The following is a 16,793-nucleotide window of genomic DNA, read 5'->3' as shown; positions in this document are numbered from 1 at the left end:
CTTATTAGCTTGACACAATCTCATTTGCTCTTGTCTGTGCTTTTGGGCTCACATTCAAAAAATCACTGCCCTGACCAATGTCAACAGACTTTTCTGTATGTTTGCCTCTGGAAATTTTACAGTTTCAAGTCTTAAAGTGTAAGTCTTTAACTTATTTTGAATTGATTTTTGTATATGGTATGAGAAAAAGAATCCACTTTCATTCTTCTGCATAAGAATATCCAAAATCATTTATTGAAGAGATTGTCCTTTCCCTATCCTGTATTCTTGACATCTCTGGCAAACATCAATTGATCATAAATACATGGATTTATTTAGGGCTTTCTATTATAATATGTCTTGGTGAAGATCTCTTTATGTTCAATCTGCTTGAGGTTCTTTGGGAATAATGGCTCTGGATGTTCATTTCCTCCTCCATATTAGGGAAGTTTCCTGTCATTATATCTTTAAATGAGTTTTCTGTGCCTTCTGGAACTCACATAAAGCATACATTGATTCCTTATGGTCTACAATAAGTTCCCTAGGCTTTCTTCACTTTTTTTCAGTCTCTTTTTTTGAACTCTAGGTAATTTCAAATGACTCGTATTTGAGCTTGCCGACTCTTTATTCTTCCTGGTAAGAGTCTGCAATTGAAGTTCTATGTGGAATTATCTAGTTCAGTCATTACATTCTTCAGCTCCATTAATTACTCTTGGGTTCTTTTTTATAGTCTATATGTCTTTTTTGAACCACTCAGTTAACTCTTCTTTCATATACTGTTTTCCTAATACTGTTAAGACGGTTTATCTGTGTTTTCTTATAATTCACTGAACTGCTTTCATTGGTTATTTTGAATTCTTTGTCAGGCATTTTGTAGATCTCCATTTCTTTTGAGTCAGTTATTATTGTTTAGTTGCTAAGTCATGTCCAACTCTTTGCAACCCCAAGGACTGTAGCCCTCCAGTCTCCTCCTATCCACGGGATTTTCTAGGCAAGAACAGTGGAGTGGGTTGCCATTTCCTTCTCCAGGGCATCTTCTCAACCCAGGGATCAAATCCGCGTCTCCTGCTTGGCAGGCAGATTCTCTCCTGCTGAGCCACTGGAGAAGCCCTTGCCTGCGCTTTACTTTGTTCTTTGGTGACGTCCTGCTTCCCTGATTCCTCGTGATTCCTATGGCCTTGCACTGGCATCTGCACATGTGAAGAAATAATCACCTCTTCCAGTCTTTACAGATTGGCTTCAGTAGGGAAAGCCTTTCTTCAGTCAGCCTAGCCAGAGATTCTGGCAGACTGTGTGGTGGGGTCTATGGGCAAGCTTACTGTTGAAGTCCTCAAGTGGGCTGCCCTGGGGCCTAGACCAAGGGTAAGCAGGCCTAGAATCTGGGTCCAGAGGACCTGCCTGGAGCCTGGGTTCGGAGGGACAAGCCTGGTCCTGGCTCCACTGGAGTGGGTCTGGAGTTTAGGTCTGCAGGGACAGACTCAGAACCAAGGGCTCCACAAGGGCAGGCCTGGATCTGGAGCCTGGGTGCAGGCCTGGATCCGAGGGCTGCAGGGATCACTATGGCTGGACAGGGCTGGTGGTGACTGAGTACCAACTGGTGGGCCCGGAACCTGGTCCACAGTGCCAAGCGAGCAAATCTGGTCCACAGGGGCCAGTCTGGAGCCTGGATCTGCGGGAGCCACCCAGAAGCATGCATCCATAGGGCTCATCTGGCACTGAGGCAGGCCTTGAGCCTAAACCCACTGAGGCCAGTCTGGCGCTGGGGCAAGCTGGGCACCTGGGCCCACAAGTATAGTCCTAAGGCTGCAAGGGCTAGCCTGGGGCCAGGGTCCACTGCGGCAGGCCTGGTCCTGAGTCTGTGAGAAGGTGTGATACCTGCGTCCATGGAGATGGGCCTGGTACCTGGGCTCACAGGGGAGGGCCTAAAGCCTGAGTCCACTGGAATGAGCCTGACCCTTGGTCGGCAGAGGCCAGCCCAAGAGAGGATGTGGATCTTAGGTTTCCTAGAGCCCAGGAATATATGGGGGCTGGCCTGGAGGCTGGGTCTGTGGGCACCAGTCTGCAGCCTGAGGCCACAGGAGCCAGTCTGGCACTGGGGTGTGCCTGGCACCTGGGTTCTCAGGGAAAACCCAGGCACTGGGGTTCATTAGAGCAGCCCTGGGGGGTGGGGACCACAGCCAAACCAGTGCTCATTTCATCCTCTTTCCCCTTTGCAGAGGGTATTTCTCACTAAGCGTCACTGCACTGTGTAGGCTTAGGGGAAGGATGATGCAGGTAATGTGCAACTGTCCTTTCTACCATCTTTAATCAATCTTTTCTTATTTCTGTGTTCCCTCTGCCATCCCTGATGCTATAACCTCTCACCTGGACTCCTTAGCTTTCAGAAAGATATTTTGTGTATGGGTAATTTGTTAAATCAGCGTTTCTAGGAGGGAATCAGTGCCAGAAATTTCCATTCTATCATCTTGCTAACATCATTCCAAAACATTCCCACTTAAATACACATAATAATATATTTATGCTCGAAGTTATCAAGTTAGTAATATCATATTATTATGTGAAGTGGTTTCAAAACTCCACATCATCTTTTTTTTTTTACATTACCGACTGTCAGGGTAGAGAAAAATATGGTCCTCCACCTGGGTCTTTGACAATATAGAAGATATATTAATTCAGTATTTATCCTAAATATGTTGTACAAATGGTCCTTGAGAATTCTAAAGAATTTGTAGACCTTGAAATTTATACAGTGTACAAGTATAATGATTTACACATAAATACTCAAAAAATATTTCTTAAATAAAATTAAAGTATTATTAACATTCATTAGGGGCTTCCCAGGTGGTTCGATGATAAAGAATCCACCTGCCAAGCAGGAGACGCAAGTTCAGTACCCAGGTCAGGAAGATCCCCTGGAGAAGGAAAGAGCAACCCACTCCATTATTCCTGCCTGGGAAATCCCATGGACGGAGAGGCCTGGTGGGCTCCAGTCTATAGGGTCACAAGAGTCAGATACAACTTAGTGACTAAAGAACAATAAACATTCATTAGATCAGATCTCATATCACCCAGCAGAGTACTGTACATAGCATAGGCGGTCAATAAATTTTGCTAAACAAGGCCAGTAGAACAGAGATAGTTATTTTCTAGCATTCAGTTTTTGACACAGAGATAGTGCTTAATAAATAATGTTTTCTAATTATAAAAACACACACGCTGCTTTGTCTTCTGACCATTATATATTTCATACATTATTCTCAATATATTTTGATAACAAAAAAACTATAATATTTTTATAGTTCTTGATAGTTCAGGAATCAATACAACATAGATATTTCAGATTAATGACTGTGCTTTACATTATAGCAACTCTGCCTATATTTCCAAACTATCTATAGTAAAAACAAGTCATTTAAAATGAAACATTTTTCTCTAAATCGTCATGATAAGAATCTGCAAGGAAGAAGAGAAGAGCAGGAAAATAAGCAGTTGATAAAACATTTAAAGTAACTATTACCCAGTAAATGAGCTGGACAGGCAGTTGAGAAACAAAAGATAAATTACTATATTATGAAAATTTACTGCAGCACACCATAAATCACCGCAACATTTCATTAGCCATTGCCAATAAGTAAATGATCATTTGACCCAGAATATCTCTATAAAGTGCATGAATTTGCCAATCTCTATTTATGATGGAAGGCTTATCTTAAGTTTATACAACTGCAATGACTCTGGGTATAATTCACTTTCTATAATGCTATGTTTAATGGAATGTCACCTTGCAGAAAATTCCACCTTTGAAATTTTGCTAAACTTCATATTTCTAATGCAACAAAACATTTATTTACAGAGAAGGATAGTCCACAAACTATTGAGTCTAAGTTCATCATACATTCCAATTAATTGTTGGTCTAATCTTTATGATTTATAAACATAAGCAAGAAAAAATAAGCAACTTAAAGAAGAAATCTTGAAATATGAAGCTTCTAAAGTAGTGCATTTTGAGATTATAATGTAAAAATGAAAAATAACACAAAGGAAAAAGCAGTTGAGTGCTAACACTGTGTGTGTCTGTGCTTGGGCTCAGGAGCTCAGTTGTGTCCGACTCTGCGACCCCATAAACCGCAGCCTGCCAAGTTTCTCTGTCCATGGGATTATCCCAGCAAGAATACTATAGTGGGCTGCCATTTCCTTCTCCAGGGGAACTTTCTGATCCAGGGACTGAACTCATGGTCTTCTGCAGCTCCTTCACTGGCAGGCAAATTTTTTATCACTCAGCCACCTGGGAAGCCCAAAGCCAAACACAAGTACTTTTCTAAAATTCAAAGAATGTGGCTCTACCAATAAAAAGCTCTTTGTAAGTTAAATATATTCAGGAGAACTAATGTCCAAATATTCACTGATAACTACCCCTCAATTTTGTAATGAAAACAATGAAGCTCTTGCTAGTACAAAAATGTAAATAGATCTTAAATTATGTTGTATGCTCCATATGACTAAAAGCAAAACTTTACAAATACTACTTTGTTACATTTTTCTAAAATATTTTTAAAAACCAATAGATCTCTCCTAGATGATACCACATGCATCTTATCCTCAACTGTAGGCTAGTAGCTCTCAAACAAGATAAACTGAGAGAAAAACAAAACCAGAGGTATTTCCCTGAATCCTTACAAATATCTTTATGTACTGGCCAACTCCAAGTCTTGCAACAAGTAACTTGGGTATTACTCTAGGAAACTCTTTAAGTTGACATTACATGTCAGATATCTGTCTTCTATCTGCACATATCTGCAGATATCTATCCTCTATCTGCCCTGTGCATTTACCACTGCATTTACCACTGCAATTATCACACTTTGATATAATTGGGCTTGTCTTACTCCTCCGAAAGCTCTTTGACAACACTGATTGTTTTTAATATCTATATTCTCAACAAGCAGTAGACTGCCGGGTACACTGAGGGTGCTCAATAGATACATACTAAATGAATGAAGATTAGCCCATCCTTTCCAGAAAAATAGCTTCAGTTCACACAAGAATGGTTCTATAATACAAATTGAATTATTATAATTTTTCTTTAGCCTATTAATATCAAGCACTTAATATATTTGTTTGGCAGCCAAGTATCATATTGTAATGTCCATGTAAAATTTTTGAATATTTATAAAAACTAGGGATACATTACTTTGCCAACAAAGGTCCGTCTAGTCAAAGCTATGGTTTTTCCAGTGGTCATGTATGGATGTGAGAGTTGGCCCATAAAGAAAGCTGAGCACCGAAGAATTGATGCTTTTGAACTGTAGTGTTGGAGAAGACTCTTGAGAGTCCCTTGGACTGCAAGGAGATCCAACCAGTGCATCCTAAAGGAATCAGTCCTGAATATTCATTGAAAGGACTGATGCTGAAGTTGAAGCTCCAATACTTTGGCCAACTGATGCGAAGAGCTGACTCTTTAGAAAAGACCCTGATATTGAGAAAGATTGAAGGCAGGAGAAGGGGATGACAGAGGATGAGATGATTGGATGGCATCACTGACTCAGTGGACATGAGTCTGAGCAAGCTTTGGGAGTTGGTGATGGACAGGGAAGCCTGGCATGTCCATAGGGTTGCAAAGAGTCAGACACGACTAAGTGACTAAACTGAACTGAACTCAAGGACATAAATTATCAATTTCACTAATATAGGGGGAGACTTTTGACTCTGTACAGATATAAAATGTTATTAGAAATTAAATAATCCATATCAATACTCATGAGAAACATACACACTAATGCCACCATAAAAATTGTGGTAGGCAATTACAGTGAATTGAATAGTCATATAAACATTTCAAAAGGGTATATGCTTAAGTTCTTCTAATTTTTTCATATTTATACATAACTGTTCTTAAATCACTTTTTAAAACTCAGATACTTATTTCCCTGTTATTAGTAAAAGGAAAATCCATAACATATATTCATATTCTTTATCAGGAATGTTCTTAAAAGGAAAAAGATCCTAGAATAATTAGTGGAGATGGGGGGAAGGCTTTGTAAAATGGGAAAAATTAAAACATCAGTTTGGGGTAAGCATTTTTCTATAGACAATATCAACTATTCACTGAATAAATTCACTTAGTTACCTAAAAATTCATTATCTAATTAATGATTCCTGGAAATAGCAGTAATAGCAATAGTGGAAACATACAAAAATAACAATCTTAAAAATGCAAGCAATAATAATTGTAACTTTAGTAAACACTTAAATAAAATTTATATTCTTCACACACAATATCTCACTTATTTCTCACAATAAACATTAGTTCAGTTCAGTTCAGTTGCTCAATCATGTCCGACTCTTTGTGACCCCATGGACTGTAGCACGCCAGGCTTTCCTGTCCATCACCAACTTCCAGAATTTACTCAAACTCACGTCCATTGAATCGGTGATGCCATCCAACCATCTCATCCTCTGTTGTCCCCTTCTCCTCCTCCCTTCAATCTTTCCTAGCATCAGGGTCTTTTCAAATGAGTCAGTTCTTCACATAAGATAGCCAAAGTATTGCAGTCAGCTTCAGCATCAGTCCTTCCAATGAATATTCAGGAAGGTAGCAAATAACTATCCCAGGTTACAGATGAGGAACACAGGGCTGTGGAAGTTAACTTGCTACTAAGTTGTAGAGATAAGCAGTATTTCCAGATTGCCTGCTCTCCATCAGTTTGATACTTAATGCATCATTTGCCTTCAATGTTGTTTAAAAATCAGCTATATCAAAAACATATCACTTAACTGTTTCAATGGCAAGCAATTGGTAATACATGTTCTGAAAAGTTTTCAAGCCAAAACCATCTCCACTGCACCGTACCAAAAGACTCCTTGCCCAAATAAAAGTCATAACCTAAGGTCGAAAAAAGTCACTGAAATCTAATGCCATTTTCAAAGCAATACTTGTATTACTGCCATACCTCCATTAGTGAAAGTTGCTCAGTCATGTCTGATTCTTTGTGACCCCATGGACTATATACAATCCATGGAGTTCTCCAGGCCAGAATACTGGAGTGGGCAGCCTTTCCCTTCTCAAGGGGATCTTCCCAACCCAGGGATCGAACCTAGGTCTCCCGCATTACAGGCGGATTCTTTACCAGCTGAGCCACCAGGAAACCCCAAAATACTGGAGTGGGTAGCCTATCCCTTCTCCAGGGGATCCCCCTGACCCAGGAATCCAACTGTGCTCTTCTGTATTACAAGCAGATTCTTTACCAGCTGAGCTATCAGGAAGCGCTGTGTAGAAATCATGCCACTTTGTGGATTGTTAGGTCACAGGGTCTATATGTGTGTGCACATTTTAAACACTGGGCAAAGTTGTACATACCTCAGATATGAGGTATTTATTATTGTTTAGCTTTATCACTTAACTAATCTATACTGAGCTCTAATTTTACTTTTGACACAAAATACAAAAATCTTATAGATGCTATGACAGTTTACATTAGTATATTTCAAGTATATATTTGAACTAAATAAGGTATTTCAGAACTAGATTTAGTAAACTATTTCTAAATCTCCTACTTAAGCTATTCGTAAGTGTTGACTATACTTTTTCTTTTAACTGATGTATGTGAAGTGAAAGACACTCAGTCATGTCCAACTCTTTGTGACTCCATGGACTGTAGCCCACCAGGCTCCTCTGTCCATGGGATTCTCCAGGCAAGGATACTAGAGTGGGCAGCTGTTCCCTTCTCCAGATCTTCCTGACCCAGGGATCGAGCCTGGGTCTCTTGCACCGCAGGCAGATTCTTTACCGTCTGAGCCTCCAGGAAAGCCCCGTTAATTGATGCATGACTGACATATAATATTATTTTAATTTCCAGAATTCAAAATAATGATTCAATATTTGTATACATTGTAGAATGATAAGTCTAGTTAATGTATGTTACCATACACAGTTTTTTGTGAAGATTTTTAAGATCTACTCTCTCAGAACATTTCAAATACGTAATACAATACTATTCACTATAGTCATCACATCACATGTCGTAGCCTCATAGCTTATTTATTTTATAATTATAAGTCTGTACCTTTTGACCGCTTTCATCCATTTTGCCCACCCTCCATCCTTACCTCTGGCAAATATCAAACTGTTCTCTATATCTGTGAGCTTGGTTTTTTAGTTTTTAGGATGTTTGCTTGTTTGTTTTAAATTCACCATATATGTGAGATCATGGAGTACTGAAAGCTTGCCATTTGCAAGAATATGGATAGATCAAATTGAAATAAGTCAGGATAAGAAAAATACCATATGACCTCACTTATATGCAGAATCTAAAAGGAAATCCAAGAACATGTATCACAATAAATACAAATATCAAATCATTATGTTGTACACCTAAAAAAAATACAATGCATAACATAATCTACTCAATTTTTTCAAATGCCTTCAAGACACTTTAAGTAAGTATATGAACTAAGATATTTCAAAACTACATTTAGTAAATTATTTCCAAATCTCCAACTTAATCTGTTCTTAAGAGTTGATCATATTTTAACATCCCAAGAACAGCAAATAAGTACTATGGATTCCTATTAGAAGTTTATTGTAAAATGATATTTGATACCATTTCCAAGCAAATAGTCCATTTCTATGGAAATATTTTCCATAAAACAGCTTTCAAGGAAATTAAAACTGCTTCCAAGTGTTGTATATTCCAAATCTTCCATTATTGAATAATTGGTTTAAGTCCAGCTAACTATTTGTATATTATTTCAAGCATATCTATACAAAGAGGATTATTCAAAATTTTAACCCTCAGAACATACACATAAACACACATACACACAAATGCACATATACAAATATAGCCAATATACTGGTTTAGTGTTCTGATTATAAGAGACATCCTAAGTTACAAGAATAATAACACTTCAAACAAATTATTAAATTATACACACAATTTTTAAAGTATATTTATTCATATGAGATGACTTTTTGCTAAAGTAATGCAATGGTTTACTGAGCAAAACATGAGATAAGCAATTCAGAAAATTACTAAACTACCAAATGCCGTGCTGTACTCAGTCATGTCCAAATCTTTGCAACCCCATGGATTGTAACCTGTCAGGTTCCTCTGTCCATGAGATACTCGAGGCAAGAATACCGCAGTGAGTTGCCATTTCTTTCTCCAGGGGATTTTCCTGACCCAGGGATCAAACCCACATCTCTGCGTCTCCTGCACTGGCAGGTGGAATCTTTACCACTGCCATATGGGGCGAGGGGCATACTACCAAATACAAGTACGGAAGGAGTCCCCTGACTGCTCACTGTTGAAGTGAGTTCTACTTTCACTTCCAAGGTTTATTAAAAATAATGTATTTAGAAACAAAAAGAATGACTCATTGCCAATAGCTGTGTGATTATAAGCATATTCCCATATAAAAACAAATATAATTGTTACCTGTTGTGTATACTTCTGTATTTCATCCAGTACAAATTCTACTTCTTTTGAAGTTGTTAATGAAGCAAGATTTCCACTAAGATTATAGCAGTAAAGTTTTGCATTGTCATAGTTTTCTCTACTGGAATTAATTCTAAGACAAGCATCCCCGACGTGAATCCATCCTTCTCCACAAAGATGAGCTAGTCAAAAAAAAAAAAAAAAAAAATGTCTTATTTTTTGATTATCCAAACACATGCGTATTTTTCAATTATTTCAGAATGCTAAATAAATACAACTAGATTTGCTTAAATAATTTTTATGATAAAATTTAAATATATCCTTGTATCACACTAAACAAAATTTGACTAATATTTTGGTGAAGAATAAGAACAGAAGATCCTAATTTTTTCTCTAATTATTAAACATAAGAAAAACTACAGCTCTGTAACATCAGTCAAAATCTGCTGACTGTTAGGTCTTCCGTGTAAATCTAGTGTATTGATATATGGTTTTGCAGCAAGTGAAATCACTACTACATTTATATGTCGCAAGGTCCACTTTATACAAGATCACTTTAGTAGAAAAATAACCAGCACACAACAAAAGCAAAGTTATTCCTACAAGTGTAGCTATTAATAACTGTCCTCTGGGCTATGGAATTAGATTAACTAATCTCCTTAGCCCAGGTGTACTATTTTGATGTAAGCTGGGTTCTTTGATTCTTTAATTATAATTATGGGGCAAGAAGTCGCATTTCATTTACACTTCATAAAGAAACTAGAAACTTTGCTTTCAACTATTTATTTTTACACAACCTTTCAGGTCTTCTGAAAGTTTAAACATACTATTCAGTAACAGTGGTTTATCTTTAGGCTCCAAATTGAACTTAAAACAGTGTCTATTTTCTAAAACACAGACTTACAAATTCAATATAAAGTTATGCTCTAGGATGCATTAACACTGAGGTGTTTTATTGACACACCAATCTGTGAAGCTTGACTTGAGTATCGTTAGTTTCATGTCACTACATATATCAGGGCCTCTTGCCCTTTCAGGTTGGATGCAGCAGTTCAGTCTTTATGGAATTATTATAAAGCAGCAATTCTCAAACATTTTGGTCTCAAGATCCCTTTAAACTCTTAAAAATTATTGAGAATGCCACAGAATTTTCCTTATGCATTTTATATCTATGGAGCTTGACCATATTAAAAATTAAAATCTTTTAAAAATACATGTATTTATTCATTTAAAATTTTATTACAAACCTACTCTTCCAGTTTCTGGGATGTCTTGCCCCTTAATGCTATTATTACACACCCAAAGAAGATGTATTAATATCATCACATTTTCTCCTTGAGAAAGTAAAGCTGACGGTTTAAATTAGGCGTTGGCATCAAAAATTGAGATGGGTTGGTAAATGAATAGGGGATGGATAGGCAGAGAAATCAGAGAGAGAGCAGAGTAAACTGTGCATTGCAGAATCTAGGGTGTGGGTACTGAGTGTCCTTACTCAATTCTATTTTTCATTAAAAAATTCATAAAAAAATGTTTGAAATTTTTCATTAAAAAATGTTGGGGAAATAGATAACTTAAAATAAATAGCATATTTAATTTCTCTTAATTAGAGTCTCCAAAAAACAAAAGAGTTAAGAGGGTGGCTTTGTTCTATATTTTTGCAAACTCCTTTAATGTTGGTTTCACATAACATTCAATCTAGTAGAATCATATACTATGTAGCCTTTGGAAAACTATTAATACAGAGTAAACCTATAACAGAATGAGAATTACAGAAGCACACAATATCTTAGTATTACAGGGCCCCTTGCTTCTTGAATAACTACTGTCCTATTAAACTAGGTAATGAGAATAACACACAGTGCTTGGAACATAGTAAGCACCCAGTACACCAGTCATTTAATAAGACTTCAAACGCCTCTGCTTTCATTTTCAAGCTACACATATAGCAATCTTCCTTGTCTTCTGAAATCTAAACTACCAAATTACTTCAAGGAAAACAGTACAGAAGTTTTTGTTAAATTTCAGCTTTTTCTTTCCTTACTGCATCAAGGAAGGATTTACAATACTTTTGGTTATCTTTTGTTTTATAAGATCAAAAATACTTGGTTAATGAATCACACAAATGCAAACAACGCATGGGCCTTTGAGGCTAAACTAAACCAAAGCACTAAACTAAATGTTTTGATGTCTTAAGTTTCTGTAGTTTTGAGCATCACCTCAACTTTAGGATAGTAGTTAATTTTTAAAATAGGTTAAGCTTGATAAATTCAAATTGCCAATTTTACATGAGATCAATAGAAAAAATGCAATTCACAAATTTTCATGGAAAAAGGCAATTACTACAGACTGAGTTCTCTATTTAAAGTATTCACTTCCTTGAGACAAGCTGAACAGAAACCAAGCTACATATAACACCAAGCTGGTTCTTAGTAAATATGAATACAGAGCAAGGGGAGTTACTGTATAATAAAATAGCTTATTATATTTCTTATTCTCCAAAGTAATAACCTGGTCAAGTACAACTCTTAGGCCAAACCAAAATATTTTCCCAGGCAAGAGTAGATGAGTATTACTAAATATAACTTCACTATTATTTTCCCAAATTTCCACTGGTAGTCAAATTCTCTTCTTATTGAATAATATTCCAGTACATATATATTCCTTCAGTCAACTCTTATTTTAGTCCAGGATTTACTCTGTCTATTTAAAGAAACTTTATAAGTAATTTTATTGATCTACATGTAGCTTTTAGACTTTTACTTTCAAGCTTAGTGTCATTTCACTATTGCTTCTCAAATCTTGCCTACTGCATTAATATCCTCTAAATTACTCAAAATGAACACACATGCATACATCGCTATTTAAAAGCTTAAAAGCTCAGTACATAAACAAAATTCCAAAATCTCAATGGTACTTTTAAAGGCAATCTAATTTTTATTTTATTACATGAACTTATAAGAAACACTTAAATCCTATGAAGGGATTAAATTACATAGGTTCAGATATTTTTCAATGAAAAAATGAAAAAAAAACAAAAAATCATGAGATAAAAACAGGCAAAAAACTGAACAGAGATAAACACCCAGTTACTAGCCCCCTCTGCCATTTATAAGCCATGTACTTTTTTAGGCAGGATATGTAACCAGTCTCAGCTTATCTATATAACAAGAAGATGGAACTGGCTAACTATATATACAAGTTTTTTATTTTCTGATTTTCTCTTTGATATTCAAAGGAAAGAGTACTTTGGGGTCTACTAAGAAGAATGCTAACTGTAAAAGCTAAATTGAAATTTCTTTTTCAAATGAGTTTTGTTCTGGTTTACAGAACTTAAGCATCTCATTGAATCATATAATAATTATTATAAATGTTACCATTTCTAATAAAAAAAAGAACAGTCAGTAAAAAACTGCTCCTGGAATTTAAAAAATAAAGCGCACTTAAATCCAATATGCTAAAATGTTAACATTGTTAGATTTGGATATTAGTCTGAGTACTTAATATTTTCTATGTTTTTAGGATATAATTTTTTAACTGGAAAGTATTCGGATCAAGTCAACAGTAATAAACAGAAGATACCTTGAAAGTCTTAATCGGAAATGAATGTATAAATCTTTCTTGTAGAAACACTGCTATCTTTACTCCAACACTGCTGTTTATTTGCTACTAATTTAATTTTAGAAAATGGAATATTCTTACTAAACGTTCTTTATAAAAATAGCATTCATCTGTGGACTAAAAACTGATTTACCCAATACAAATCTTTACCTGGGAGGGCCTGGCACTCCTGCTGTCGCTGATCCCACTGGCAATTCAAGTTCAATGAACAGCTCTTACAGCTAGTAAGTTTGTTACAAATCTGCTCATTCCTCACATGGCATTTGGTATAGTTTTTCACAGACTACAAAGTTAAAGATAAAGCATGTTACCTTTCGCCTTTGTACAGTAATGACTTATGAAGTTTAGCGTATACATAAGTCACGTGGTGAACTTTACAACACAGACTTCTAACACCAAATCCAGTTCTACTGAATCAGAATTTTTTATTCATTTATTTATTTAGGCAAAGTTCTTAGAATGTATGCTTATTGAAAAAACATGCAAATTACACAATCTGAAACAGAAATCAAGTAATGAAAACCTATTCTGTTGAATCTGGTAACAGACTTACAATTCAATAAACAAAGCCAATGAACAAAGTCATTCGTTTCTCTCAATGATCACATCAAAGAATTCTAGTCATAATAAAACTATCATGCAGACTCCCGGGAATGAAGTGGAAATAATGAGTAGCAAAAGTTAAAGAGATGCTTTATCAAAATCCAACACAATCTAAAATGATAAATTATTTTCTCAGTAACTCAAACTAAGTTTACTTCCACATACATTAAATAACAGTTTTGGTTACTTCCACAGACATTAAATAATGATTTTGGTTAACTGATGTTTCTCCTATGTGTACCTACCACATTTCCTCAATAAGGTTGAAAAGAACCTGCAAAAGTTACATTTTGATCAGTCCTATTACACAACTACTCATATTTCAACTAATTGCAGGTCTAAGAGGTTGAAGCTTAAAGGTCAAAAAAGAAAACAAAAGGCAATATGGGAACTTTGGTGTGAGTTCCCTACTTATCTCAAGGTTTGATATTTCACATGACATTATCAATACCTGTGATAACGAAAATCAGATTCTTTGGGCTCAACTCTTCTTGTAACTCGTTATTGAGAAAAAAAAAAAGACACACAAAGGAAAAAAACACATACTGCATCATAAGCTCCCTCTCCTTCCCACAGGTAGACAGGCTTTCTCATGTAAGGGTGATAAATATTTCTTTTCAAACAAAACATTTGACAATCAAAATTTACTTATAATTTCCCATATATAAAAATGGTTGAAGAAATTTGTATCTTATTCTTCCTTTTAAAAAATCATGATACATTTTTAAAGCCCAAATTGTACTGCAAGTCTTATTCAACCATCATTTTCATTAAGAACATGCAAATTTTCTTAATGCTATTTTTCTGATTCACAGCTTTTTTTTCTCATATAGCATATAAATCTTAGTATTATTCTATAGGATTACTATACTTTGAAACGTTTGTCACATAACTAAAAACAAATCAATTTACTTGAATCACCTGATAAATAAAATAGCCTATAAGAGACAAGAGAATGGCTAAACAATGTATTAGAATAAGAGAAAGAATGAGAACTTAATGCCAAACTTTAGAACAACAATGGTAGAGTCACCATCGAATTAACTCTACTGCTCTTCATAAGAACAGCATAATCATTCATTGATACTGAGCCAGTACAATAGACGAAATTGTATTTCCATCACAAACAGGGCCAATTTATTCAATGATAGAAGAAAGCTGACTGCTACTCTGAAACATGGCTGGCATTTTTTGGTCTAATGAACCAGATGCACATTCATAAACAGACTATGAAGAATAACCAGTACTCTACTCATCTTCACCCTAATATATCTCGATGTAAATTTAAAATGAATATCTGCAAGAAGAAAGCAGTTATTTGGGCTATTAGAGCACGAAATATGCAACATGCAGTAAAAATGACTAAATAATGAAAGAGAATATCAATGGACATCATTTATGCTAAAATCTCATAGACCCTTCTGTATCTATTAGCATTTGGTTTAGTTTAATCACCAGACATTCTGATAAAACTGTCCAAAAGACACATTACATCAAAGTCTAAATTATAAGAGACTTCCATCTGTTCACTTGTGCTATCTCACCCCGTGCTTTCCTTTTTAACACATTATCAACACTAAACTCTAAAGGAAAAGGCCACTTTATAAAATAAATACTTTATAGTAATTTGCATAATATAATTTTTGAGACGTGTGTTTTCACATAGTGTAAATGTCTAAATACAAATTAACTCAGAGTCATCAAACAAAGTTTTAAATAAAAGCTGCTTGCAATTCTTATCTAAAGACATTCTCCATTTTAGTCCCTTATTCCCATGTTTTATTTTACTTTGCTACCATGTCCACAATTATTCACTAATACAACTCTCATTAGATGAATATTATGCAAATATAAAAAAGTAATTCAAACTTTCAAAGTGAGTCATGTTCTATTAACATTCAAACTCAAATAAAATTGAAGTATCTATTATTATTAAGGTAACACATCACTGCAAAGTATACACCAATACAGTAAGTATAAAAACAAAAGGGTTCAATTTGATTAATCAATAATTCAAAGTTTTCCTTCATTTTAAGTTTTTAATATTATTTTAGAATCATAAAGCTTTAATTATTTCAAAATACGATTGGCTACTGGAGAAAAATCTTAGATAACAATAAAAATTTTTTACTTAGTTTTCAAACTCCCTTTTCTTTACCTTTTACTTCTGCCTGGTATCTTGAAAAACAAGTGGATACTTTTCTTACTTCATAAAAATTCAAAAAAAGAAAAAATTAACGTGTATTTAGTTTAAATTATATGGAAACTTCTTAGTTATTTAAGCTACACTCCAATAAGAGAATCTTTAATCCTACTGAATACAATCCTTAATAATTTAAAAAAATTTTCCTTCAATTTGTTGACATCTAAAATATTTTAGACGTCAAAATATCTGGAATATTTTGATGCTATCCATTAAAAGGTTAGTTTTTACTCCTCTTGATCTATTTTAATCTATCAATATTTATTTTATAATATTTTCAATAGTCTGCCTAAAATAGGTTCTTGACTTCATCACTAGTGAAACTTTGAGCCAGGTGATGATTTTTTGTGTCAGTGCTATTCATTCATTGTAGGATGTTTACCTGTGTCCCTGGCTTCTCTATGTTAGATCCTGGTAGCAGTCCCACAGTTGTGAAAACAACCAAAAAATACACATTGCCAGATGTCCCAATGGGGGACAGAATTGACTCAGAGAACCATAGATCTAAAGACAAATTTTTAAATTTAAAACACAGACCTACAGATGATTTTAAAGATAAAATGAAAACTACTGCTATCAACACTTCAGATTAACCTTGCACACAAAGTATATAAATAAAACCTAAGTCACAACACTTTTAATACATGTCTGACAAGACTCTCATAGAAATGACTTCAATACTTACTTATACATTCTTATTTCTATCAGCACAGAAGACAATGCTTATAGTTACAGTCTTTTTTTAAATTAAGTTTTTAAAGAATTTTCCCAATCTTATCCATGAAAAGTAAAGGTTATTGAATTCAACATGGAATCTAGACTGATCAACGACATATCAAGAAGTAAGTGATGCTGTACATATTTTCTAAATGTCTTTTTTTTATAGTTGGCTTACAATTTGGGGGCTTCCCTCATAGCTCAGTTGGTAAAGAATCTGCCTGCAATGCAGAAGA

General features: G+C 35.0%; 1 protein-coding gene across 3 annotated transcripts in view; it reads right to left on the bottom strand.

The window, feature by feature from the left end:
- ATRNL1 (attractin like 1) overlaps positions 1 to 16,793 on the bottom strand; it is a 746,492-nt gene that overhangs the window by 581,076 nt on the left and 148,623 nt on the right. For all 3 annotated transcript variants that reach the window (XM_065923396.1, XM_065923397.1, XM_065923398.1), the window contains exons 14-15: positions 13,185 to 13,317; positions 9,417 to 9,598 (exon numbers count right to left, since the gene is read on the bottom strand). In XM_065923396.1, coding sequence (XP_065779468.1) covers positions 9,417 to 9,598; positions 13,185 to 13,317 — 315 coding nt within the window. The remainder of the gene's footprint in view (positions 1 to 9,416; positions 9,599 to 13,184; positions 13,318 to 16,793) is intronic.

The sequence above is a fragment of the Muntiacus reevesi genome, chromosome 2, assembly GCF_963930625.1.
Source record: "Muntiacus reevesi chromosome 2, mMunRee1.1, whole genome shotgun sequence".
Classification (NCBI taxonomy): domain Eukaryota; kingdom Metazoa; phylum Chordata; class Mammalia; order Artiodactyla; family Cervidae; genus Muntiacus; species Muntiacus reevesi.
This window is presented reverse-complemented; position numbering and strand designations above follow the sequence as displayed.